This window comes from Heloderma suspectum, chromosome 1 (genome assembly GCF_057233095.1).
Source record: "Heloderma suspectum isolate Gila_16-S chromosome 1, 16-S_ref, whole genome shotgun sequence".
Lineage (NCBI taxonomy): Eukaryota > Metazoa > Chordata > Lepidosauria > Squamata > Helodermatidae > Heloderma > Heloderma suspectum.
Window position 1 is genome coordinate 352,886,067 of NC_139458.1, and position 26,503 is coordinate 352,912,569.

Genomic DNA, 26,503 nt, shown 5'->3' on the forward strand with positions numbered 1-26,503 from the left:
TACAGTTTTCCCTTAGATGAAGTAGTTGGTGGGTGTTTATCACTTACAGAAGAGCCTGTAGGAAAAAGCAGTAGTTTCTAGGTTGGAAATGTATTATTCTCTCTCCCTCTTGGCCAGACAGGCACAAAGTGGAATTCAACTTTTTTACAGCTCGTTGTCAGAAGACTCGAGTTCAAGTCTCCTAACACCAGCTTTAGATGTATACTTAACTGGGCTGAGAACTTGATCCAGGAAGGAGATCAATACACCAGAGAGACTGAGATGGTTCCCTTGTATGCAATATATTCCATATCCAGGCCAGGATTGTTTGTCCTAGTCAGTACACAACTTGGTGTTTTGCTACCGTCTGGTGTTATCAGAAATGGAGGCAAAGAGAAAACAGTTGCTACTTGCAGCCTGAAACATGGGAAATTGAAGCAGTAAGTATGTGCCTGACAAATGCAAATGAAGATTATATGTAACCCAGACAACTTAGTACAGTATATTTCTAGGTCTGTATAATAAAGGGGGTATTACAGTTGAGTATGGGCTGTGGAGCAAAGATAACTGCTTGCCTGCTGCATATTGTCCACATTGTGCCATAATGGTATTACTTCCTAACATGTCTCCATTTTAAGTCTTGCCACAATAGTATCATGGCACAATATGGGTGAGATCGCACATACGCCACTTTTTTCTATATGTAATGTTGATTTACTATTTTGACTGTCATTCCCCCCTCCCCCAAATGAAAAGGTATGTTTTGTTATACACAGATATGAGTTTAGGTGTGAATTTAAGTATTTAATTTTTAGCACTCAGTTTCTCAAATAAATGTTAATGACCTGTTTTACATGATAAATAATCTGGAACATATTCTCATACAATTTTTTGGTCACTCTTATCCTTGTCCTTGTTTTTGGATAAGTGCTCTTGTTAAACAAAGCAGAGTGTAATTCCAAGGTAATTTCTGCTATTCAAAGCAATCCCTTAATGCCTATATAATTAAAGTTATGAAGATGATTACAGCAGGTGATAACTCTGTATTTCATGGTTTACTAACCCCTTGAAATGTAGTAAAAGAACTTGAGCTATTCTTGAAAGATTAGTACTGCATCCTACATCGGAATCTGGTCATTGTTTTGTAGTTAAAAGTATTAGGGTATTTCTTATGTTCCTGGACTCTATGAACCAAGTTTAGATAGTCATGCTTCAATTTATCTGATAGGGGCATTCACCCTAAGGAGGTTCTCTCTGAGCAGAAAGGGAGATTTTCTCTCCAAGATAGAAACCTAGGGACTAAGCCAAAGGAAAGTGTTTTGTTTTGTTTTTAAAGCTCTCCAGTTTAACAAAATAGGAATTATGATTACTTGGTTATATCCATAGTTCATTTAAATAAATGTCATATCTTTAGCAGTGAATAGCATCCAGTATTATGGATGAGGTAATGCAAAAGCTGTGCACTATACCTGGGGTAGATAACCTGGTGCCTATAGGTATGGACTATAACACCCATAAACCCCAACCAGCATGACCAGTGATCAGGTATTATGGGAGTTGTAGTCCAAAACATCTGGAAGCCACCAAGTTGCCTGTTTCTGCACTAGTCCAGGAAAGAACAGCCAACTCTAATCGCCGAGTTGAAATTTGTCCAGAAAACATTTTTTTTTCAGATGAACAAATCCCAAATAGTGACTTAAAGTTCACCATTGTGTTGCACGAGCCTTGTGGAAATGTTGCTAAGTTGTCTGTAATGGTTGATGGTGTGGACAATATGATGCAAGGAGATATAGGGGTATGGAATAATTACATATAGAAAAAAATCTACAACTAGCCCCATCTTATAAAAGAGTTTGAAAACCACTGTGATAAATCCTGCCATCAATTCACATGGTTCTGAATATTTCTTCCATTAGTATAGATATTCTCTCAATGTCACCTGATCATAAATTGGAGAACTATTAATATTCCTCTCACAAATAGTAAAATAGTGTCAACAACCATAAAAATGCAACTGGACAACATTCTTCAGTTAGTTTGTTATTTATCCCTAACCCTTCCCCTTCCCTTTTGGTTTTCTGTTCCCAAGTTCAAAGATGCATACTGTAAGGCCCATGGGCCATGTAAAGCCCACCAAGACCTTCCTTCCTTAAAAATGTTTAACCCTGGGATTCCACACCTGTGCTCAGCAATGGCAAGTAGATATTTTTAACCTGGCAAGTGCACATGGGTGAGCACAAAGTAAGAGAGAGGCAGGGGCTTACCTCTGACCATGGACTGGGATTTGGAAACACTTTGAAGTCCTGCAGGAGGTCAGAGATGACCTCTGTAAATTTTTGCCCTTGTTTGAAGCTTGTCAGTTCTGGCCAGTCTTCACCACAAATGTCAGCTTGGCTACCAAGGCCAGTCAAAATGTGTGAACCCCTGTTTTTTCTAGTCTGTGGGAGAGTTTCTACATAGTGGCAGCATGAAGTTTTATAGGCTGTAGAAACAGCCTTGGAAGGCTTCAACATACTACATAGCCTTAACATTGTTCAAGTTCTAGTAATATAAGAGACATTAACATCATACAAATTGGTTTCCTAGTCTTGAATCTAAGCTGTTTGAAGTTGCTCTGTATCTTTTTCCATATCAGCTGGAAATAATTTATTAACACAGTTGTCTTATTTAGCTGCTTTTATGCATGTTTCAAATGCAAAAAAGACCCAAACTACCACAAGCATCCACATAGGATTAAAAAAGAGATAAATGAAGAACAACCCAAAATGGATGCAGTCATACATTATGAAATCATAGGACAACAAAGGGAGCCACAAGAGGACTTATTCCCAAACAAGCACAGATGTCAGTGATCTTAATTGAATTAGCCAGGCTGCTGATGTTCTACACAAAGGCCCCTGCGTCTTCTGTGACATTATGCTTTCCAACAATGGCTTTTAACAATATCAGTTGAGTTTTTGTGTACAAAAGCTGACTGTACTCATCCTCTGAACCAGCCAGAAGAACTATGTCTTAACTGCTGGGCCTGGGCAGGAGCAGAGGTCAGACTGTTTTCTGCATTTGGGGCTTTTCTGCGTTTACAGAATGGAAAGGATCCAAAGTTCCCCTAAATTTTGTGATGTGAATAAAAAGAATGGTTATTAGGAAGGCGATTAATGGGGACATACTGATTATAGAATGTAGAGATGCTACAGTACTACGTGAATACTAAATAACCAGGGTGGGAAAATGATCAGCCTCCAGAATAGCCAATAAGAGATCACAACTGTGTCTGTGGAGCACTACAGAGTATGATCAGCCTAAGCAATTTTGTTTCAGGGCTGTACCATTTAATGTCTTTATCAATTATATTAATTACTTTTTTAAACCTTTTGCTTGACTAAAAAGTGTCCTAATTAGCCAGCATATTTAAAAATATTTTTATTAATATAAGTACTTGTAAAGCTATAGATGGCAAGCACCATCTGTCCTACAGGAGGGAATATCTCTTCTGAGATTATAATGTGACACGTGTGCATCATCTAAAACTAAAGTATGCTTTTTCTTTCAGAGCTATTTTTTTTATGGTTACATAAATTAAACTGATTAATTGGCTGAAATTTCTTTAATTGGGTAATAGTCGTTATAAAGAAAGGGCTGTGTAAATCTAGACAATCACTGTGTGTATACCAGCATATAAGTATGAGGAAGACCTAGATAAAATTACATAATGCAGATAAAACACACAAAAAAGGTTGGGTATATGTGGACTTGAGAAGTCTTACACAAGATAGAAAAGAGTGAAGCATTGCTGAAAATCAGTGTATGGAATTAAACATATGAGATTGACCTAAGCTGTGACAAATCATGTTATGCATGATGAGAAACCTGAATAGTAAAGAATTTTCTGTGACAGAGCGAGTCTCTCAAGCAGGTCTGGTTTTTTTTTCTTAATTGTGTTCCATTTTTTTCTACCTTCTCTTTCAGAACGGTTTGATCACCATTGTCCGTGGGTAGGCAACTGCGTCGGGAAAAGAAACTACAGATTTTTTTATATGTTTATTTTATCTCTGTCCTTTCTGACGGTCTTTATATTTGCATTCGTTATCACCCATGTCATCCATCGTAAGTATGCTAGTAAAATCAAATTATGTATGCAGCCATTTGCTTGAGACTCTATTTTTAATTTTAAGCTTTTCATCATTCTGGATTTCTTTATCCCTTACCTTGACCTTAAGTCCCAAAAAAGATGCACCTGGCTTGGCTAATCAAGAAAATTTCCAACTGCAAAGCTTGCGTGTTAATTCATAATCTTGGCAAATTTTAATCCAAATACATTGTGTAATATCCAGTATTAGTTTAACTTTAAACCCATTGAAATGAAATGGAATTCTCTGAGTAGGACCAACACTGGATGGAACCCATTATTATTTATTTGGCTTTGTTTGTTGTACTTTTATGGCAAGTTAACATACAAGGAAGATTCAAAGAAGGAAGATTCTGTGGTTGCTCTCAGTTTTCCTGCAGACTCTTTTCATTTGGCTGTAGACTGTCATTAGAAATTCAGATTCCATTAATTCAGGATGCTGGGTGAGGTTAAAAGATTTTTGACCACATTGTAGTGAAATTCCAAAAACATGATGTCACTTAGTCACAGATTCAAAAACCAGAAGACAAATAAATAAATTAGGCATCTGACAAAACTTTATGTATCAGAGAATGGCTATTCCTTGGTTTGGGTCCAGCCTTGCTGCCTGGAAAACCCTGTTTCTAATGCTTTCTCAACATTTAAAATTCTTAGAAAATGTATAAAACTTCTAACCCTTTAATTTGACAATTGTTTGTCATTCTTTTTTGTTGAAAATAACCTGCATCTGTAGGTCAAGATGCTGCAATCCCTTCCAGTGAATCTAAAAATATTTTCTATTTGTTTTCTCTTCACCTGGAGTGTTTACTTTTTGCAATTCTAGAAATAAAGGCTTGGATTGAAAGAGCTTCTTTGGTATCTGCAAAAGGGCCCTGTTGATTTTTAATTTTTTTCCCCCCTTGAACAGCTGCCCCTCTGTGCCATTTCACAATCTGACTTCAAACTTCCCTCAGTTTCAAAAGCATTTCCATTTGGCTTGGGCTCACTGAACTAGTTTCATAGTTTTTTGCATCCTGGCCCAAGTTATTAAGGATTTTTTTTGTGCTCAGTTGAAGATAAATGACTTTCTTCCTACTTCTGTATTTGAGATAAGATGGATGTCTGTATATTTAGTTGGATTCAGTGTTGTTTCCACAAATGCAAGAGCTCTTTTTGTTTTGTGGAAGGGACTGAGATCCAGTGGAGACTCCCGCTGGAGGAAGCAGGGAGGCCAATTCCCCCTAAAGCCCTAAAGCACCATCTCCCACATCGATCTGGAGAATCCTCCAACCCTCCAGAGCAGCTTTTCAGGGGGCACGTGGGGAAGGAGAAATTGGCAAAAATCATTGTCTTGTCTTCCTCTGGTAGGAGTGTCCTGTGAGCCGAGTTCTGCTCCCAAAATTTTGGATCCAACAGATCCAGTATACGCAAGGCTGAATTGGGTTTATGCATATCTGTTGACACTCAGTTTATCTGAGCTGATTTCCCTTATACGAGGATGTGATTCAATTACACATCCATTTAGTTTAATGGAATTCTCTCCACCCATTCTCTCACCCCATCTGCAGCCCTCTGCGTTTCTCAGAATGTTGCCCTTGAGAGTCCCCGAACAGACCCTGTGGTCAGGAATTCCAACTCCAAATAGACTGAGAGCTTGGATCTATGAATGCATTAAACCAGGAATCCATTGCTGGCTCCTGAGATCACTCTCTCCTAATTGTATCCAGAGGAATCCGTAAGCAGCTTGGAATTTGGGTCATACTATGGTGCATTTACAGGATATTCTGATCCAGCAGAAACAGTTTTTGTGAGAGAAAGTAAATCCATGAACACATTTCATGGAGAAAAATCAGCTTGCGATGTTTTGTTCCCACATTAGGATAGAAAAGACAGAGGGATAACCAGAAACCTTATGTAAGGTAAACTATGTCTGCAGTCATCAATCTGGTATTAATGAGAAAACATCTAGCATATGTTAACTCTGATTTTATTATTTCCATTTTTTACTGAATATTTTCAGGGAAAAAATAAAGGCTACATTTAGCAAATAACTGTATATTGGATGTTGAAATCTTTTTTCATGTAGACAGCATATTTTCTCATTTAATTTTTACATTTGTTCTCTTTTACAGGCTCTCAAAAAACAGGGTTCTTAAATGCACTCAAGGACAGTCCTGCAAGATATCCTTTCACTGGACTGTATTTAGATACTTAATATTGCATCAGTTTTAAAGGAGCTGATATCTAAAGATATTTGTTTTCTGTTGGTAGACATATGGATTCTGCAATTATATGAAAATTAGGTGTACTTCAGGTAGCCACTGTTTCTGTAGCTATACATAGCATATGGGTTCAAGTGAACACATCATGATTAGGATGTAGATTAGACTTGGGTCACAATCTTATGGGATGCGCCCTGGGTATTTGTAAGCCTCTGAACTCGGAGGCTTACAAGTATCTGATGCAGAGTGGTTCCCGCTCTGCATTTTAGCTAGATGGATGATTTCACCCATCTAGTGGAGGCTTCGGAGAGCCGGGGGGAAGGAGGCTGGGGCAGCCATAGGATTTCTTGTATGGCTGCCACCCCAGTCTCCTCCCCTCCCTGCCCCTGGGAATGCCTCCTTTTCCCTGTCTTTGCACTCTGTTATCTGAGTGCGGAGAGGTAGCCGTCGTGGTTCTGTCCACACTGGCTACGAGCAGGAGGAGGCGGGGAGTGCAGTTTCCTGGCTCCCTGTTTCCGACCTTGTAGCCAGGAAATTGAACAATTCTATGTCCCCAGATGCTGTCTAGGGGGCATAGGATTGCTCTCTTAGTATTTTGTAGTGTAGTTTTAAATATTTGTTGTTAAAATGTGAAACTAGTTTTCAGTTTATAGGAACACAATTATCCTACAGTTTGAGCAAGAAAGTGATAGGAGATCAGAAATGAGCAAGAGTTTCTTTGTACAGTTAAACTTCCTGACAGAAATGATTTTGCATTGGGTGATAAATTATCCAAGAGAGAACCTGTTATAGTGCTTCTCAGCAGAATTTAGCAGCAGATGCAGGAACAAAATCAGGCATTGAGCAGGGGGTTGGACATGATGGTCTTATAGGCCCCTTCCAATCCTACTATTCTATGATTGGAAGGAACCTGATAAGAATTAGTGCCTGCCATCCACAAAGGTTCAGAACTACAGATACAGGGTTTTAAAAAAAATGTTATTTGCAGTTATAACAAGATTATACTGTTCCTGTTGGAGAACAGTACCCTCCAGTAGCCACAGTGCTGATTCTGCTTCCATGTTTGGATTAGTGTGGAAATTGCATATAGCTTATGGATTTCCAGCATGCCACTCTGAAATCCTATGAGTGCAGGAGAAAGCCAAGAAGCAGCATTCTTATGACACATAGAACACTTCTCTTTAATAATGAGTGCATTTGGAAACACCCAAACAGTGGGCACAAAGCAGTTAGCATCTAAGAGCCACTGACTTTATGGGAGCTATGAAAACAGCAAACAAAATATCTTCAGGCATAATTTCTACCCATATTCACTTACTTGTGTATTCATTGGGTAGAAATGCTAAAGCACAAGCTCCTCTCTGTTCAAAGGTCTTATGTACAAAAGACACAGTGTTCATAAATAACACAATAGCCTCCAATTAAAAGAATTACAATAGCTTCTAATCATGTATTAAGCTTTTTGTTTCTCTGAAAATGAAAGAGCCTTTCAGTTGTTCTGAAATCAGAAGGTAATAGATCCCACATTGGTGGATTTTTCTACAGGGACAGATATTTATCCATAATTTGCATTTAAGGACTAACCAGTTGCCAAAAAGAAAAACAAAAAACCCCAGAAGGAACCTGGTAGAAGAAATCCCACAAATATTATGTATTGAGCAATTTAAGGGCTTGATTGCTGTTTATAATAATAAAACAATATAATTGCATTATTAATATTAGGCATTGTAGCTCTGAGGCAGTACATCCCTGCTCCATTAATAGCAGAGAAACATTATTTTCAGTTGATATCTCACCAGTAGCTGTGTCTGAAAAATCACAGATTTTATAATTACACATTTTTCTTAAATTTTTAACATATTGGATTTAAAGGGATTAACTTGGATCCAACAGTGCCTTGCATTAGCAGAAAGGCACTTCTGCTATTATAAGGGTGATCCCTGATTTCCATCAATCACACATACAAACATGTGCTGCATCAAAAGTAGTTCTGGAGGGTCCTCTGATCCTTGGGGATAGTTTTGGAGGGTGTAGATGGGAGGAATGCCCTGTTGTGTGAGCAGAAGCTGTTTAGGGTCCGTAAGATCCAGCTGTATATTTTCACATGGTTAAAACACAGCACATAAACCAAAACACATTTCTGAAGTGTATTACTGTTAAGCACTTGAGAGCAGTTTGTTATAGGTTTTATTAAGCAGATCTGAATTAGCATATAGTTTTGACAAATGTAATCACACATTGCATCTAGTTTATTTCAACAAAACGTTTCTCACCCTTGAATGAGGAAAGAATGCCATTCCATGCTCACTAAAGGAAAGAGAAATTACACTGGAACTCTTGAAGCTATATTGGACTTGAGTGCTTCTTATTAAAGGAGTGTTAGGCAGTAAGCTTTTGACTAAGAATAATGCAGTCATCCAGTCTTCAAGGGCATGTATTTACTCATGATGATAGCTTCACCTCCTGGCCCCTTAGAATTCTTAACAATTTTCTTGCTTCTCTACTCTTGGCAGAGCATAGGTAGTTGATTAGAAGTGGAAGGGAAGAATGCGTAGGAGGGAGCATGCTCACTCCCGTTTGTGCGAATGGGCCCATTATGTCCTAATTTTAACCTGCAGAATTGTCTCATATGGGTCACGTCTATCTGATCACATAAGCAGTGTGGTTGTGTATTCTTCTAAATGCAAGAAGTTCGAGATTAAAAACTGCACACAAAATATAAGAAGTGCCTTGATGTAACAGATCCCAGTCCAACATTCCAGGAAAAATATTCCAGAAGTTCGTAAGAATAGAATGATGGTGATGGCCAACCCATGTTGGTGGTTCCCAAAATCTGGGAATACTTGTGACTTGATATCTCCATTTGGACATCCTTGCCAATAACTTTTATATTCACTAATCTGAGTTAATAGTACCTTGACATTCCATCACTGTCCTGGAAGCTGTGGTGTGTTTCTTTTCAGTTTGGTCTATTGTTGGGCTCTCAGGTTTTCATACTTATTTGATCAGCTCCAATCAAACAACAAATGAGGACGTAAGTTTTTCTTTACTCAGTGTTTTAATTTGTCTTCATCTTTATGTATTTCATTTTCATTGTCTGCATTTAGCTAATCCTTAAAAAAAAGACATTTTGGTGTAAGGTACTGTCAGGTGTGCTGCCCCCAGTTCCTTATTCATTTATTGGCTATTACTGGCATAAATGTCACACCTTGACAGTTTGTGCAGAACCAAGTGAGTGCTGGGAGGACCGAAGTGCTGCCAGGTTGTTCAAAAGTGGTGCCTTGCCCATAATTGTTGGCTCCCGCAGTGCCATTTCTTAAGCAAATCCTCAAGAAGCCGTGTTGTCTGCTTCTTCTAAGCTGGAAGTTACCCTTCTCATCACATAGAGGATGTCACGCTCGCATTTCTCTGGAATATTACTTCCTTTTGCACCGGAAAAGGCCCTTCCAGTATCTTCAGCCAGAAGGGGCTGGATTGCCTCCATTCAAGCTGCTCCAGAGGGGGCAATATCATGATTGGGTGGTGGCTCCGAAGCAACTTGATAGGGAGCATCCAGCCTCCTCAGCCAAAGAAGCTGGTCATCATTGCCTTTTGATGGGGCAGGTTGAGGCACCTATCCATGAGTGGATAGCTATATGTAAAAATGAGTAAGTAATTTAGCATATCCTTTTTAGCTGCAAGATCATTGGATGCATTGTTCCTTTTATTTTTTTCCAAGAGGTCATGGGGAATGTTGCAGGGGGATGAGAGACTTTAATGAGATATTAATTTGTCAGTGATAAAATATGAAAGTAGCTTTTAGTTCTGGCTTGTTGTGTGTCTGTTTTACATTTTATTTGTTTGTTCCTGTTTTAAACCACCCTGGAAATGTGATTGAAGGGTGGAATAAAAGTACTTATTTATTATAAGCAAAAGTTGGAGCCCTAATCACTGACTCCACCCAGGATGTGATGGGGATTGCACCAGCTCTTCTTGGAATATATTATGTGCAACAGCTGGTACAGGCATCCCCTTTGCCTTTGGAGGTTATATGTGACAGTATGTTACACAGGGGTGAATGTTATGGTTAAAGTGACATGTTTGGAAGTGGGAGATTGAGATTCAAATCAAAGCCATAAAGCTCATTGTGTAGTCTTGGGCCTCATTATTTCTTGGCTTAGTTTACCTCCATGGTTCTTATGAGAATTTATAAGAGCTGTAGCACTTGGTATATTGAAGAATGCTACAAAATTAAGAATAATGCACTAATGTTCGTTTCTTACTAGATCAAGGGATCTTGGTCAAATAAAAGAGGTAAAGAGAACTTCAATCCATACAGCTATGGCAACATTTTCACTAACTGTTGTTCTGCACTCTGTGGGCCCCTCTCCCCCAGGTAAGACGTTTAATGCAATTGTTCTGTATCACTTCTTTTCCCTTTTGTCCTTTGTTGTGCCCTTTGGGATTGAAATATATAACTTGCAAGACCATATAGGTTACTATAGGCATCATGCGCTCTTTCAGTCCTCTGGTGGTCACGTAGTTGTTATGGCTTGCTGCTAATGGGACACAGCAAGACTGCGCAGGTCTGTGGTACACCACTTATTCATCTGCTGTAGTGTGCAGTAACTAGGCCTTTGGAAAGAAACGTTTAGGCTATAATCTTCTGGTGGTCCAAAACAATTGATTGGCTGTTCAAACCAGTTGTAAAGATTAATTTTTTTAAAAACCCAGCTAACTATACTAATAAAAACTTGGTATTCTAAACATAATTTCCTATCAGTTTGATTATAAATGTATTTTTGAAACTATTTCTCTTCCATGATAAGAACTGGAGTACACTCCACATGAGACTATGGGCATAAAGTTTGGAGCCTATCTTATCTGGATGAAAAGTGTTGGCACTGCTATTCAATATATGGCATGGATATGCTGTGGTAGTGCCCTTGTGGCCTGTTAAATCGTCCACTTCAACACATTTTAGAATGCTTATTTTATTTAAATTATGAAACTTAACCTCCTTAACTTAGAACTTGCATGTTTTCTACACTACTTTTTTCTTTTAACTTTTACCTGGTTATGGTAAGGCATTATTAGGAAGCAATACTAGGAATTTCCAGTAATTCTTTAAAACATACAAGGATGCTTACAATAAAATTAATATTACAACCAATAATTTTTTAAAACCCTGAATAAAACAACTATAGTAACTGTAACCAACAAAGATCAGGAGCAATAAAACCACAACATTACTGTAAGAAAGCAAGCTTGGGCAAATAAAAACGTTTGAACCTGTTGACTGAAGTTAGTAAAAGTGGGCACCAAGCAAGCAACCCTGGGGGGGCGGGGTGGAGTTCCCAAGTTGGGGTACCAGTGCAGAAAAGGCCCTATCAGTGTATTCAGATATTTTTAGGCCACCTTTTAGAAGAAAAGTCCTCACAAGGTGACTTCTGTAAACATAAAAAAACCCATATCCAAAGTTTAAAATATAACAGCCATTGAAATAACAGTATCCTCCAACAGCAATAAAATAACAATATCAGTAACAATAGTAACATTAGGCCAGTAAAAATAGATAAAACATAATAAAATAATTTCAGCAACCATTTATGCCAACAATATGGCAGTATCTTTTCCCTGGTCTCCACCCATCTGGCCTCTGATGATGAGGGCATCCAGAGAAGGGCCATAGAGGAAGATCTTAATGAATCAGCAGATTAATATGGAACTGTATACTTAAATCATACAGCAATAAATCAGTGGTCAAAAGTTCTCCCTCTGGTGTTTTAGGATACAGATTTATTAAATAAATGAACAGATGCAATATGCTAGGTTTCTAGTTTTTTCCCCCTAGAAACTGAATAGCAAGATGACATTTTTATATGTGAGTACTAAATGCAACCACAGTATCTTCTTAGGAGTGTTTTTATTTGCTGAAATGTTCAAGTCATTATTTTGATATAATGTTGCACTACTTATAGTGCAATCCTATATTCGGCTTTTCAGTAATACGTCCCATTGACTTCAATAGGACTCATTTCCAGATAAGTGGGCATAGGGTTTCAGCCTCAATAAAGCTTCAGACATGCGTTTCCAGAATGACTTGTGGATTGCAGCCTAATTTACCTCTTTCCTTGTCTCCAAATGACACATCTATTGCAGAAACTCAGAAATGCAGCTCTTGTTATAAAGTCTTAGGAAGATAGGAAACTATTGTCTGGCTCTGTGAAGCTATTCATACTATTTTCATAAGCGTAGCATGGTTTGATGCTCTTGGGGTGAAACTTTTTTCCTTTAAAGTTGGTCTAAAACTATCTAATCAGAATTGTTTGTAACACAACTTTTTATTATTCTGTAGCTTAATTGACAGAAGAGGATTTATACAGCCAGATACTCCACAGCCGGCAGCTCCGTCAAATGGCATTACAATGTATGGGGCCACACAGTCTCAGAGTAATATGGTAGGAACCATCCCATAATGTTGATCAAGAACCTTGTGAATGTTTCCCTTCTCTGCTTTCTTGTGAACTAATCAAGTCACAAAACTAACTGGATGCTACTGATACTCTCTGATACGCGAAGTCTTCCATAATTTTACTGTAGTAAACTGTAGTAAGTCACCAAGATTTTCAAAGCACTAATGCAAAAATTGTAGTCTGATGAAAATAAGAAAAAAGTATCAGTTGTCTATGTGTAGATGGTAGGACATTAAATATAGTTCCAAGAGAAATTGCCTTGTATGATTGAAACTTTGCAAAGAAGTACTTGGTGGTCATGGATGGACTTTGGATCTTCAACAGCATATTTGCTGCTTTGAAAAAAAAATCCCCAGATGCTGTTGACTGTGTTGCACAAATTCTTGTTGCTTGACACATTTCTATAAAACTCATTGTGTCAGCATGAGTAGATATTTATAAAGAAGACTTGAATTACTTGTGAACATGGAGGCAGCCAATGTACTTGACTATTGCAAACTTCTAACAAATGTTTTTTTTAAATTGTGCCAATGACTCCTGTTGTATGTTTCCTTGGGAGCAGTACATTTTTCTTCATGTGCCAAGAAGCAGATGTCATTCTAGAGAAACTGTCTCAACTGAGAAACCTCGTTAGAGCAACCTATGCCTAATGTGCATGTTCTGAGATAGTCTCAGTCTTCCTGTATATTTTTAGTTTCACAGATTTCTTCCCAGTCTCTGAGGGAAGGAAATAAATGCCAATCCCAAACATTTCAGACTTTTTGCACTTAACTGAAGCAAAATCACACCTTTTATAGTTGTGTGAATACTCTTTGTTTCTTATAAAAATAATACTTTTAGAAATGAGACTCACTTGAACAATGCACATTTGAAGAGTCAGTTCAGTTACCATTTTTCACATTTGCTAGCAATATCCGTTCCTTACATTTTAAATATCAGATACACTTAACTGTCTCCCATTAATCAATCATATATTTCATACCATTCTTCTTGAAGTTTCATTCACAGTGCAATCCTATATATATCTACTCAAAAGTAAGCCCTATTGAGTTCAATGGCTTTTACTTTCAGCTAAGTGAATATAGGACTGCAGCCTCAGCTACCTTGGAGTGGACCAATTTAGCTTTCAGAGCAACTCCAAAAGACTTAAAGTTTGGAGGCCTGAAAAGGGTGAATTACTGGCTTGCCTTATGTTGACATCAGTTCTTGATGTTGGGTTCTCTGTTCTGGTCTCTGTAGCCATAGGAGAGCATTGCCATTTTGTAGACAGAGATTTTGTGTAGTCTTAAAAAAAAAATCTCTAAGGGATTACCAATAAATTCATATATTTAAACTTTGATGTCAGGTGTCAAGTCATTTATAGCATTCTTTAACTTGCAGCATTTTTTCCTGCTGCAAACTTTAGATTGGGCCTTTGTTGGGTGGTGCGAAGCAAACTCACAAGCTCTTAGTCCCATTGTTCCCTGTGTATAAACTGAAGAAATCCAGGTCTGTGCTCACAGGGGAGAAGTTGAGGTCACTCACATACCTAATTCCTAGTTTATAGTCTCTTTTAGATGGTCATTGGGATGTTCCCTTCCCTGAACTAGAGCACTAGTACTATTTCTGGTCTACGGCTTGCCTTGCTTTTTTCCTACTCCTCATCTGGCTTTAGTTTCCAGGACAGATTTCTTGCTGTTCTTCCCTTGTATGCTGTGCCATTTCACAACTCAGTCCACAGCTGTCTTGAGAGCTATACTTGTGAGGCCTAATTTGGCTGTATAACAATTGGGTAACATCATCAGGTGTCAGTTAACCTGGCCAGCTGGTCAAAGTGTTCAGAAGTAAGTAGAAATTACTCCCCCTCCCCATAGGTTTTCTTTGTTTTCCTTGTAGACTTCTGCAACTTTGCCTTAAATGGAGGTGTAATCAACCCTGAAATAGTTGTTTGTAGCATGTGTTAATCAATGGCTGTTTCAGCTTATCATCTTTTTAGTTGTTGTTACTTTGAGAAGTTAACATAACAAAGATATTGTGTTAATTATTGGGGCAAAGGATGGAATTTGGATCAAAGTGATAAGTTGCCCTGCTGGAAAGTGATATTTGTAAATGCACATAAGGCTTTTAGATTTAAAACAGCAAGTACCCTAGTTCATGTGATGGAAATAATTTTTAGTCTTGTGATATTTTTGGAAGCTTCCAGGGTTTCTAAATATGTCCAAATAAATTAAATGTTAACTCCTTAAATGCTTCAAAAGAGATTAAAAAGAAAAAAAAATCAAAATCTAGTTCACAAAATCACAAACAGGATTTTGATTCCATCAGTTTTAGAAGAAAAGGCAAGCATATGTATAGCAAGGTCTTTAACTGCTTATGGCTAAGGAAAAGTTCAGAGTATTAAAGCAACAAAACTAAAAAAAACACAACCAGGACCTTTTAGACATGATAGGAACCAGTGCAGATAAAGCTTTTGATTTTTTTTTCCAGAAATAAATGTTTAAATAAAAAAATACTGATTTTAAAAAATCAGTTATAGTAAGTGTCTCTTTAAAAAATAACCTGGATTAAAATGAAATCTATACTTAAACTATTTAAAGCATCAAATCAAGAGATTTGAGTTAGACTGCTTATCTGAGTTCTGAGATTATTATAAATTACAGACATATTTTTTTGTGCCATTGTGGGCTTTACATTGGACTGACTGTCTAAGCAAGTCATCACAGGAGCTAGGATTCAAGGAATGCTATCCTGTATATCACCAGGCTCATCCATTGAATCCAGGAGTGCTTCCAGATGGATGAGTCCTAGCTGTACCCATCCAAAGACATTGTGGAGGTGACATGTTAAAGACTAGTCTTGGATAAAAACTGTATTTCCATTTCAAAGCATTTATTTTAATAGTTACACAACTGGTATGCATGCTTGTTGGGAAAAAATAACAATTTCAAAATAGGTAACTTGATTTATAGAAGTGATTTTAAGTACATCATTTTTCTGGATTATTTAAATCATGATGGACATACTCATCATTGTCAATTTGTATTCTAACACTGAGAGTATCCATTGTTTTAATATTCCTAAAACTAGTTGCAGATTTCTGGGTGTGCTTTCACCAAATCTTAACACATACAGATGTCAAATGATGATTAATTATTATTATGTCTCACTGTTACTTCAACTTTCTCCTCTCGTAAGCATCCTAGGCTATATTCTAACTCTAGAAATGATTTTAGCCTCTGCAGTTTGATTTTTCTTGCCTCTTTGCTGTCATTGTTCTCCATGTCTAAATCTGTTGTTATTCCTTGAATTTGATGTGCTATTTGCCATTTTTTACCCTCTCATGATCATAAGATTTATAAAATGATGTGCTCAAATAAGAATCTCTATGGCAGCACATATAGGTAACTGGCCCTTTCCTCTCTGAAATACTGTTTTTAGCTCTAACTTTGTTGCAGCTAATCACACAATCCATGTAGTGGAATTCTTAATTCAAGTCAATATTTTGATGCCACAGAGATATTTGTGCAATGTTGAGTATAATAGCCAAATGAAATCTTTGTATTCCATCTGATCCATCTAGTTTATTCTTGTTCTCTAACTTTATAATACAGTGTCCAATCAAATCCTCATTAATGTGGTTCAAACACCATTGCTTCACTTCCTAAATGTTACAAATGATTTGGTATTTTATATTTTCTCTCAATATTTCCGTTATTTTAATAGGGGACTGAAGTTAGATTAACCAGGTGGTAATTGCCAGGATCACCCTTTCCTTTTTGAAGGTTGGTAGTATATTTTGGTTTTTTTCCTCCTAGTTCACCTCCAGTTCTCTATCACCTTTTAGTAGTTTTGTAAATTCATTAACCAGTTCCTTCACACCATAGAAATATGCCATGAGAATCCACAGACTCACTGGTATTCATGTTTCCTAAATATGTTATCATTTTTTCATTAATAACTATGGCTGCCATCCACAACCTACTTGCTTCAGAAAAATCCCATTTATTTGAATAGGAGATTGTGATCTAGATTTAATGTTGCAGATTGTGCCCTATTCAAGTATTTTATCTCTTCATAACTGACCCACCCATTTTTTTTATTTTTCAAGAAAGTTCTGTTCCAGAAAGCATATCAGCCATTTTAGAAGTACCTGTTTCTTCTGCATTTCAAGTCTGTATTTTTTTTAAACTTTCCTGGATCTATAATAGTTTTAATACTCTATAGTAGTATTGGTTCAATAGTCTTGGTTCAATACCTCACTCATCCTTTTGCCATATTCGTCTTTTTCTTATGCACCTTAACCTTAGAGAGATCATTCTTCATTTTCTGTTTCAAACTGGGGTTATTTTTCCTATTATGCAGACCAAACTCTGATCTGTTATCTGTGGTTAATTCATTATTTATTATTATAATAAATATAATTATTATTATTATAAATAAATATAATTATTATTATAATAATTGTTGACAAAAATGTCTATACCAGACTTCAGTAGAAGGTTCCAAGGAAATTCACATAAAAGAAAAATACAAAAACACTTAAAATATAAGAAAAACAAATCAAAACAATAATAAAACACAAAGACTAAAAAGGCAGCAATATCTTAAAAGCCAGATATAAACAATCAGCAGGGCAAAAATTAAGTCAAAAAATATTTATAAATAAATAAAAAGAAAATAAAAAGATATTTGCCTGGAGCCGAAAGGACAACAATGTAGGTGCCAGGCATTCCATAACTGGAGCACCACATTGCCTCAGACAGTGGGGGCAGCCACAGAAGGCCATCACCAAGAGTAACATATGGGTAGGCACATATAGAGAGATACACTGGTCCTATGCCATGAAGGCATTTCAAAACTAGCACTTTGAATTGGGTCTGAAAACTGATTGGGAGCCAGCGTAGCACTGGTGTGATATAATCATAACACTCAGTCCCAGTTAGGTCAGCAGATGGTAGCTAGACTATTAATTGTGAATTCTGAACAGTCTTCAAAGGCGGCCCCTTGGAAGTTAACAGAGATTGTATCACCCTGTCCGTGGTCACAACTCATGCAGTAGCCTAAGTTGGTAAAAGGCACTCCGTACTTCCATTGGGATCAGAAGGGATCAGAGGTATAAGAATTCTTTCCCCCCACAGTTTCTCTCTCTCTCTCTCTCTCTCTCTCTCTCTCTCTCTCTCTTTTCTTTTCTTATACTGACTTAAAACTGTATTGTTGGAGGCAATAAAAATGTAAGTTCAAAGCCAGAGTGGAAAAAAAGGAAGAGACTATGCAACCAACCACAACAGTAAGCTACCCCACCCTGCAAAATCTGGCACCAAAAAAAAAAAATCAGTGTGCCGCACCTGATATCACCTTCCACAGTTATTTCTACTATTGACCACCATTACTGTCTATGTCGATGTAACTCTTAACTATGGCTAAAATTGACTGGGGAATTTATAAGTGTGAGAGTAGCTGGCAGAAAGGAGTAGACAGTCTCATAGCCTGCTCCTTAGCCGTAGTTAATAGATCATGAGCATTATGTCTGCACCACCCTTCGTAATCCACAATACAACCGTAACATTTGTGTCTCAGTGAATGTGTTTATAGAACTCTTGTGTTTCTGCCTTTTTTGTTTTCTCTTGAGAATTTCTGTTTGCCCAGGATCCTTACTATTTTGGACCCTTTGCATGTTTGTTTGTATATTTTCTTTCTCTTTCTATATTATTAAGTGGACTTCTACAACAATTGGATTTGTTTCACATAAAGCAATTTTGTGAACATTGTAGAGGCCTAGGTAAATGTTTCTCATGAATATGCTGATCTTTATTTAGTAACACTTGATAAAACAAGTTTTGATTTTCTTTTTCACATTTCTGAGTAGCATATTTCAGAAAACTACTGTTCAGTATCCTTTGCTTCTTCCCTAAACATATGATTCCACTGGTATTCCGTGCCATCCTCCTACCTAGACAATACCCATGAACACAATATTTCAGTTATAGAAACAATCTGCTAGGTTATAGTTATGCCACTTTGGCCATAACTCAAGCATCTTGAGCAAGCAAATTTACTGTTAAGTTAAAGTTTAATTATTATATCTGTTTTTAAACAATTTGATTACTAAATAATTTGTGCTACCTTCTCTTAGGGGTGTCCCAAAAAATTAAGATTCTGTCATGCAATTGCTCTTAGATGCTGCAGAAGATGCTTCTTGGTTTTTTATTCGGACGAATAGACATTTTCATTGTTGTAAGTAGGAATTCAAAAGCTCTGTTAAATTCTATAATTCCTAGAGCAGCTAAAATCATGGGTTAAAAAATTAAGGGCACAGTCCCATGGCCGCTAATCAGCAGCTAGACAGCCATAGGATAGGTCGGTTCCCTGAGAACTGACCTCCACCCCCTCCCGCACTGCCTCATAGGCAGCATGGAACAGCCCCACGCTCCGCGCTCATAAGAAAAGCACGGAGCAGCAAAAATGGGGCATTCCTGGGGGTGGGGCGGGGAGGGCAGAAGTGCCATTCTGACACTTCCTATGTGTTGTCCAGCATTCCCCCCCCCCGCTCCGACTTCCCGCAGCTAGACAGTTGAAATCAGCTGTCTAGCCGCGAATGCAGGGTGGGTGAAGCACAGAGGGGACGATCCCCTATGCGCTGCTCCTGCCCTGCATTGGATAGGCAGCCGCCTATCCTGATAGGATTGCATCCTAAGCTATTTTTAATACATTTTTGTATCAGTTATATGACAAAGAAAAGCACTGGATTAATATTTGGCTATTGACGTATGGAAATAATATTAAAATGGAGAATATTTGTACTCAAAAATAAAGACATTAAGGCAAATCCCTTTGAAATTAATTTATATTAATTGGTATTTTGTTTTAGGAGTGGGCTCCTGGTCTAACATTTCTCTGGCTGAGCAGCTGAAAGTTTTCTCTAAGGAGGAACAGGCAGTTCTAATATATTGAGAGGACTGTTTAAAGCAAATTAACACCCAATACCAAAGTTTAGACTTTTAAAACTGCAAAAGTTTGGCATGTCTTGTTTGTTTGGCACTTTAATATAGGGCGGGTTCACACGTCACGCTAGGTCACCCTTTGAATAAGCCACGATGGGTTGGTAGTTTGTGGAACAACCCATGGTGCTCCCAACAGACAATACCCTGGCTTGTTCTCCCACTCCTTCCCCCTTAGTCCTCCAGCCATCTCCAGTATGTATCCCAGGCACCTTTGCGGCAGAACCCGCCTTGTATGCTTGTCCTGGCCCCCTCCCTGTTCCAACTGCTACCTCTTCTCGTCTTCTAGTGTTTCTTATTTTTTGGTGTCTCAAAAATGCACAAATGGGGCCATATTTTTTTTTTAAGGTTGGGCTTGCACATTTATGGCTGTCCAATATGTGTAGTCTTGCCTGGTCAATTTCCTTGTAAATTTCATCTGACAAAGCCAGCAGCACAGTGAAGTAAGTAATATGCAAGGAAATTGACAAGACAAGGTTGCATATGGGCTAATTTGTGCACAGTTGTGAAGAACTGGGCGGTGGGGGAGATAACACTAAGAGATAGGAGGGATCCAGTAACACAGTTCAACAGCACTGAAAATGGGGGGGAAAGCTGAATCGAGTAAGTTCACCAAAAGACAGGGGACACACAATATCTCACCCTTGGTTATTAAGTGTTGAACTGACACTTCTCAGTGTCCTCCACCTTTTCAACACTTTCCCAACTCTACAGCTACTCCAGAAAGGGGAAATATTAACTTCTCACTCTTTTTGCAGCTCCTTTTTGGTCACTTGCTGCTTCAGTTACTTTGCCTCAGCAAATGTGCACAAATCTCCTTGACAGTTATAGAAAAACCCCTGAGAAGGCAGCTGCATTGGATGAAGTAAATAGGGCCCATGGGGGAGGGGTGCAGGCACCCCATTTGCTCCGTCCTGTTCAGCCTCTAAGCATAAAAAAAAAAAAAAAACCTGTCAGGAATATTTGCGCAAATTTAAGGGCTGGAAGGGAAGTAAATGGAAAGGGAATTAATGCAAATTTAAGGGATGGGAAGTTAATAGAGAAGAAATTTCCTCACCTGCAGTAACTGCTCTGAAAAGGAGCTGTGAAAATGGAGGGGAGTTAATATCGCTCATGATATTGCTGCTGCCATTTCCATGTTACCATAAGATCCATCAAAATGTGAATTACTAAGTTACGCCTTAACAAGAAAGATTATTGTGGCTAGGGATGGCAGCTGCTGAAAATGCAGCCTTTTTTGGGCTCGCTGGATGGATGTGTCTCAAATGAACCCAAGTGTTCACTTAACCTGTGGGAACTACACTCAGTACACTACAGTTAACCAGCCACACTGTTGATTCAATGGCTGTGGTCAGGATTAGTATTTTCATGGGATCAACACCTGCCCCATTATTCCTGTTTTAAGAAGGAACTTTCTGTAACCCTCCTATTTCTTCTGGAAGTGGAAACACTAGTACTGACAAGACCTATGATAGGCTTCTAAGCGGGAGTATACTTTCAGAATAGGCACTGAAAAGAGAAAGGCAGTCAAGTCAATTGCACATAAGGAGATCACACAACTTAACGTGCAGAGGCAACCAGTTTATTCATGCTGCCTGCAGACTTTGGAGCTGTAGTTATATAGAGCTTATAGGTTTTGTTGCTTCTTTAGCCCCTAAGAAGGAAATTTCGACTAAAAAAACCAACCTCACGATATCAGATTATAAATAAATGCATTCTTATTTGTCAGTTTGAAATACTTTATAGGGTAGTTAATATATGGTGTTCATTTGAAAGAAAAAGGCTTATCTTTCTTAGTTTAGCCATAGTGCCCTGAATGTTTTAAAGGGTGATTTATGAATCAAACTAGATCTTTAATGTAGAAGTTGATAAATACTTTGGTTCTGATTTCACCTTACGTGTTTCCTAGACTGAGGCTGAAGTACAGTGAACTGCATTCAGGATCAATCATTTTGTGACAGTAAACATTTTTTAAACATGTATGTTATTAATAAGTATGCAAAACAGAAAAGACAAAGTCCCCAATAACAGCTCAAAACAAACACTCAAAGTGCAAGAGACCTAACAGAACTGCACTAGACCAATAAGATAATTCTGTACATTGTTTATAAGTAAAGCACTTTCTGGCACACAAACAGTCATACCAATTAATTTTATACTATGTTTATATTGTTGATCTAGTGCAGTTCTGTTAGGTCTTTTGCACCTTGAGTGATTTGTATTTGTTTTGAGTGATTATTAATAACATGGATCAGACATAACATACACTTGGCCAAAGAATAATATCAGAATGATACAAAATACAATATAGCATGAAGGGTAGGTTGTATAAAAGATCAAACACCTTTGTAATCATGGCTCTTGAGGAAATTAAAGATTGGGATTTCAAGAAATTTATATGGCTATGATTGCATCACATTGTGGATAAAGAGCCTGTCTCTCACAAAGCCTGATATCTTATAAAGAATTTTGGAGACCATTACCTTGATTTTTTTTTTTTTACTTTACCTTTGGCAAATGCTGTAAATAAAGAAAGGGGGGGGAAGCACTAAGTGCATGTTCACATCTGTGTTTATAAAATTATGCAGTTATATACATCTGTGTAATTCTCCCACTAATCCACTGAAAAAGCAAGATTATATGCCAACTGAATATTTATGCAATTAAGCCTTTTCTACACAAGACACTTGCTGTGTACTCATCACTCCCTACTCACAGTTATTTATGGGTTCTTTAGACGACACCATGACCCTCCAATTTTGCTTGTATCTAACCAGCGCTTTCAGCAAGTTTTTTTAGAGCAGGGAAAATGTGGCATTTAATTGTGAAAATGAAAGAAAGTGTGATTTCCTCTTGTGTATTTGTGCTATTCTGCTATACTACAGTGCCACCTAAAGTTGATGTAGTAGAAAAGCAGGAAATGAAACGCTCTTCATCTAGTGCTCAGGAATAAATTCTGCGATGAAACTGAAAGCACATACAGCCTATTAACAGCTTAGTGTAGAAAAGTTCTTACTGTACAGCAACCAGAACATTTTTCATTTTAATTGATTTTTTAAAATAGCACATTGATAGTCCTCATGTCTATGGAAAACTTGAAAATGTGTGTGCAGAGTTTGTTTAAAGGCTCAGAAACCAGAAAGATGGCTGCAATCCACATGCTTCTCTTTCCTTTCCTGTAGAAGTTGTTCAGGCCTTATAAATGTATTTGATGCTACATCCCTCCAATGCTTTCCTTCTCCACTATCATCCCTCACCTGGACACAGTTCCAGTTTTTGCAGAAAAAAGGAGATGTCTCGGAGCCTAATCAATTAGTTGTGCAGCACAATCTTATGCATATTTACACTCTGGGAGAGAGCGGAAGACAGGAAGGCCTGGCGTGCTATAGTCCATGGGGTCACGAAGAGTCGGACACGACTGAACGACTGAACAACAACAACAACAAGTCCCTTTATGTTCAGTAGGGCTTACTCCCACATAAGTGTGCAGAGGATTGTGTCCATATTTGTTTAACGTATATGGATCATATTTTTATCTAGTTGTAGAAATTAGAAACATTTTAGCGCAGAAATATGGGGTTGGTAATATAAGAAACATTCAACTATTCTAAGGCCCCGAGAGAGCAACCTAAGGGTCACTGGTTCTGAACACAAGGTTTCCCTCCCTCAACTCAACCTCATATCATTATAACTTCAAGCGTTTTGCATATTTTGAGTCTAAGGGCACAATCCTATGGCCGCTAGACAGTGTCTAGACAGCCATAGGATTTTTTGGTTTCTGAGAACTGAGCTTGAAGCCAGTGCTCGGAGCTTGGTTCCCAGAAACCCAACTCCCTGCCCCGCCCCCCATGCCTCCTTGTAGGCAACGCAGTTTGTCCCTGACTCCACATTCATATAAACAGTGCAGAGCGGCTGAAGGGGGTGTTCTCAGGGGAGGAGAGGGAACTGCAGAAGCGCCGTTACGACACTTCCTATGCGCTGTCCGGCCTCCCTGCCCCCCCACTGCTCTGAGGCACCCTGGAATCAGCCATCTAGCCACAAATGCAGGGTGGCCAGAGGGTGGAGTAGAAGATCCCCCCTGCGCTCCGCCCGCCCTACATTGAATAGTTGGCGACCTCCAAGTTTGGAAGCGGCTGACTATCACCATAGGGTTACGCCCTAAAAATTGCAAGATGGGCTTTCTGGTGTGTTTTAAAAAAAAAATCTGATCAAATTTTTAACTAGGACAAGATCGAGTTGCTATAGTTTAGTAGTTGTGAACTGGGAAGTCCCCATTTCAAATCTCTCCTTATCCATAAACATAAGTGACTTTAGGCAAAGTTTTTCTTTCTCAGTCCTCTACCTATAATGTGGGAATAATATAAGCCACTTTATAGGATGATTTATGAGGGCTGTTGACATTCTGACCCAGTTCGTACCTCATGGCGGCAGTTCCAGGGTTGTTTAACCCAGGAATTGCAGTGACAATAATTATGAGCACTCACTGGGTGGTGGGGCAATCCAAAAACATTAAAATTAAATACATAAATAAAGCAAGCAAGCACATGAAATGCTTTGAATATTCAGGAAGAGTACTATATAAATGCTATTTTGGTTGGTTTTGTTGTTATTTTATTATGAATGCAACTGCCATAGAATCCTGTGCCTCCCATTTTGACTTCAGTTAGTAATCTTCCTTGTTTTTCAAAACTGCTTAAATCAGACACTATGAGAAAAATTTAAATGTTGTAAGCAACTATAATACTGCTTGTAAACATAATAAAACAGTTAACTGTTGCAAAAACAAACTGCTAATTTATTTTAAGCAACTGCATTATGAGATGCAGATGTTTAAAGAAGCATACATTGCTGTCTTTCATGGCCATATAAATGAGCTGATATTATTCTTGTCCATTACCTTTGGCCATTATAGGCTCATTCACATCTGAATAATATGATAATTTTATAGCTTATTCTCATTTTATGTTGTACTAATTACTTGATGACACATGCCTATGCTCTGAACAAAATTATAATCTGCACCTGTCTTAATCAACAGGAGTTGTTTGATACCAGTAAAGTCAAAGAGAAGAGTCAGTTTAATGACTCCACTCACACAAGATTTCTTTGCCTGATTTCTGGCAGTTCCCCCCTGCCCATCGCAGCCCCATGCAACATAACCCACATTGTTCAGGAGCCCCCCCCGCAACCTTCTAGAGGTGTGCGTGGGGGTGGGGGTTCAGGGGAGGAGGAGGGGATGAGAAAGATTGGTTGTGTAAACTGCTTTCTGCTCATGTAACCATTGGATACAACCCACTATTTTTTAGGGCTGTGCACTAGCCTCGGACTGATTTGGACCCCATCCGCTTCGACTCAGATCCGAATCGGGATTTGGATATCCAAATCACTTGTTTTTGGCGCTTTCCCATTTACTTGCATGGAAAAGCACAAACAGACATAACTTTTTCAGTTTTCATGATAAATACATGCAATTTGGGGAACTCTCAGCCCCCTGGAGAGCATCCCACCTGCCAAATCTCAGACAGTTTGGCCCACTAGTTTTTGTGCAAGGCACAGGTAAAATGTGTTGTTCTCAGAAACTCAAACCAAAATTCATGAAGGGATAATCAAGTTAGGTTTTGAAGCGTTGGGGAGATCACTATCCCTAATCTCTGCTGTAGGTTTCTTTGAACTGCTTGTAACTCCTTTCCCCTAGTAGTGCTTTCCTATTCATCTCAGGGTCTCTTTGGCTGAATTGTCTGGGAAAACACTGGCTGGTAGGCAGGAAGCAAACAAAGACAGCAGCCATGCCAGGTGGGCACATTGACTTGAACAAAGGGCAACAACAGTTGTCTGCTGGACTGACAGAGGCAGGAAGCAACACAGAAACCCTGCCAGGAGGGCACAGGAGCACCTCCCTCACCTCTGCCCCTGCCAAGGGCCCAAAGATGCCTCATATTGGGCTTGCTTGCTTTGCAACACACAGTGTAGTTAATATTATTTAAATAATAGCTGTTACTGTGTGTAGTGCTTTGCCCACTGTTTTTGGAAATGTGGACTATGTGTAGTCCTTTGACACACATTGCTTGTCCACACGACACAAGCACACACACAAGAGCAAAAGAAAAGCAAACACTAAACTACAAGCGGGGGCGGGGGACGATGACTAACTATAATCCTAACAGAAGAGAAAGGGTTTTTATTATTATTATTTTTTTAGGGAAAAGAGATAAAAATGGGAAGGGAAGGAATACAGGAATTGAGAAGAGGGGGGTGGAGGGAAGCCAAGAACAAGGAAAAGAAAGTACTATATATTTATAAAAAATCTAGACAGAATCAAAGTAAGGGGAAACTAATGGTTGAAAGAAAATTGAAAAGGTGGGGAGAAGATAAGCAACTACAGTGAAATTTTCTGGATTTTTGAATGAACAAACAAGAAGAATTAACAGTAAACCTATTACAGAATAGGGGTGGGGTGGGGTGGGGAGAGTCTAACATAGCTGTCATAGCACGTGCTTTCTTCTTGGCTTCACTCTGCCAAAGGAGAGTGGGAAGGGTTAATCTTCCCACTCTCCTTCAGCAGGATGCCAGCTACTCCGGTGCCACAGCTTCCTCTGCCATGCCTGCCAGAGACTGGCGTAGTTGATCTCAGTGGCTGCAACAGAGGCAGGATAGGACAGGAGCCAAGAAAGAAATGCCATGGAGCTTCCCTCTCGGCTCCTGTCCCATCCTGCCGCTACCACCATCATTGCACAAAATGGCAGCTCGTCAGGGCAGTGGGAGGCT

The 26,503-nt window shown here is 38.6% G+C and overlaps 1 protein-coding gene across 7 annotated transcripts in view; it reads left to right on the forward strand.

Annotated features, from left to right (window-relative positions):
- ZDHHC14 (zDHHC palmitoyltransferase 14) overlaps nt 1-26,503 on the forward strand; it is a 136,206-nt gene that overhangs the window by 57,673 nt on the left and 52,030 nt on the right. For all 7 annotated transcript variants that reach the window (XM_084827917.1, XM_084827914.1, XM_084827919.1 and 4 more), the window contains 5 exons: nt 3,946-4,083; nt 6,217-6,265; nt 9,238-9,340; nt 10,572-10,681; nt 12,644-12,746. In XM_084827917.1, the coding sequence (XP_084684043.1) occupies nt 3,946-4,083; nt 6,217-6,265; nt 9,238-9,340; nt 10,572-10,681; nt 12,644-12,746 (503 nt within the window). The remainder of the gene's footprint in view (nt 1-3,945; nt 4,084-6,216; nt 6,266-9,237; nt 9,341-10,571; nt 10,682-12,643; nt 12,747-26,503) is intronic.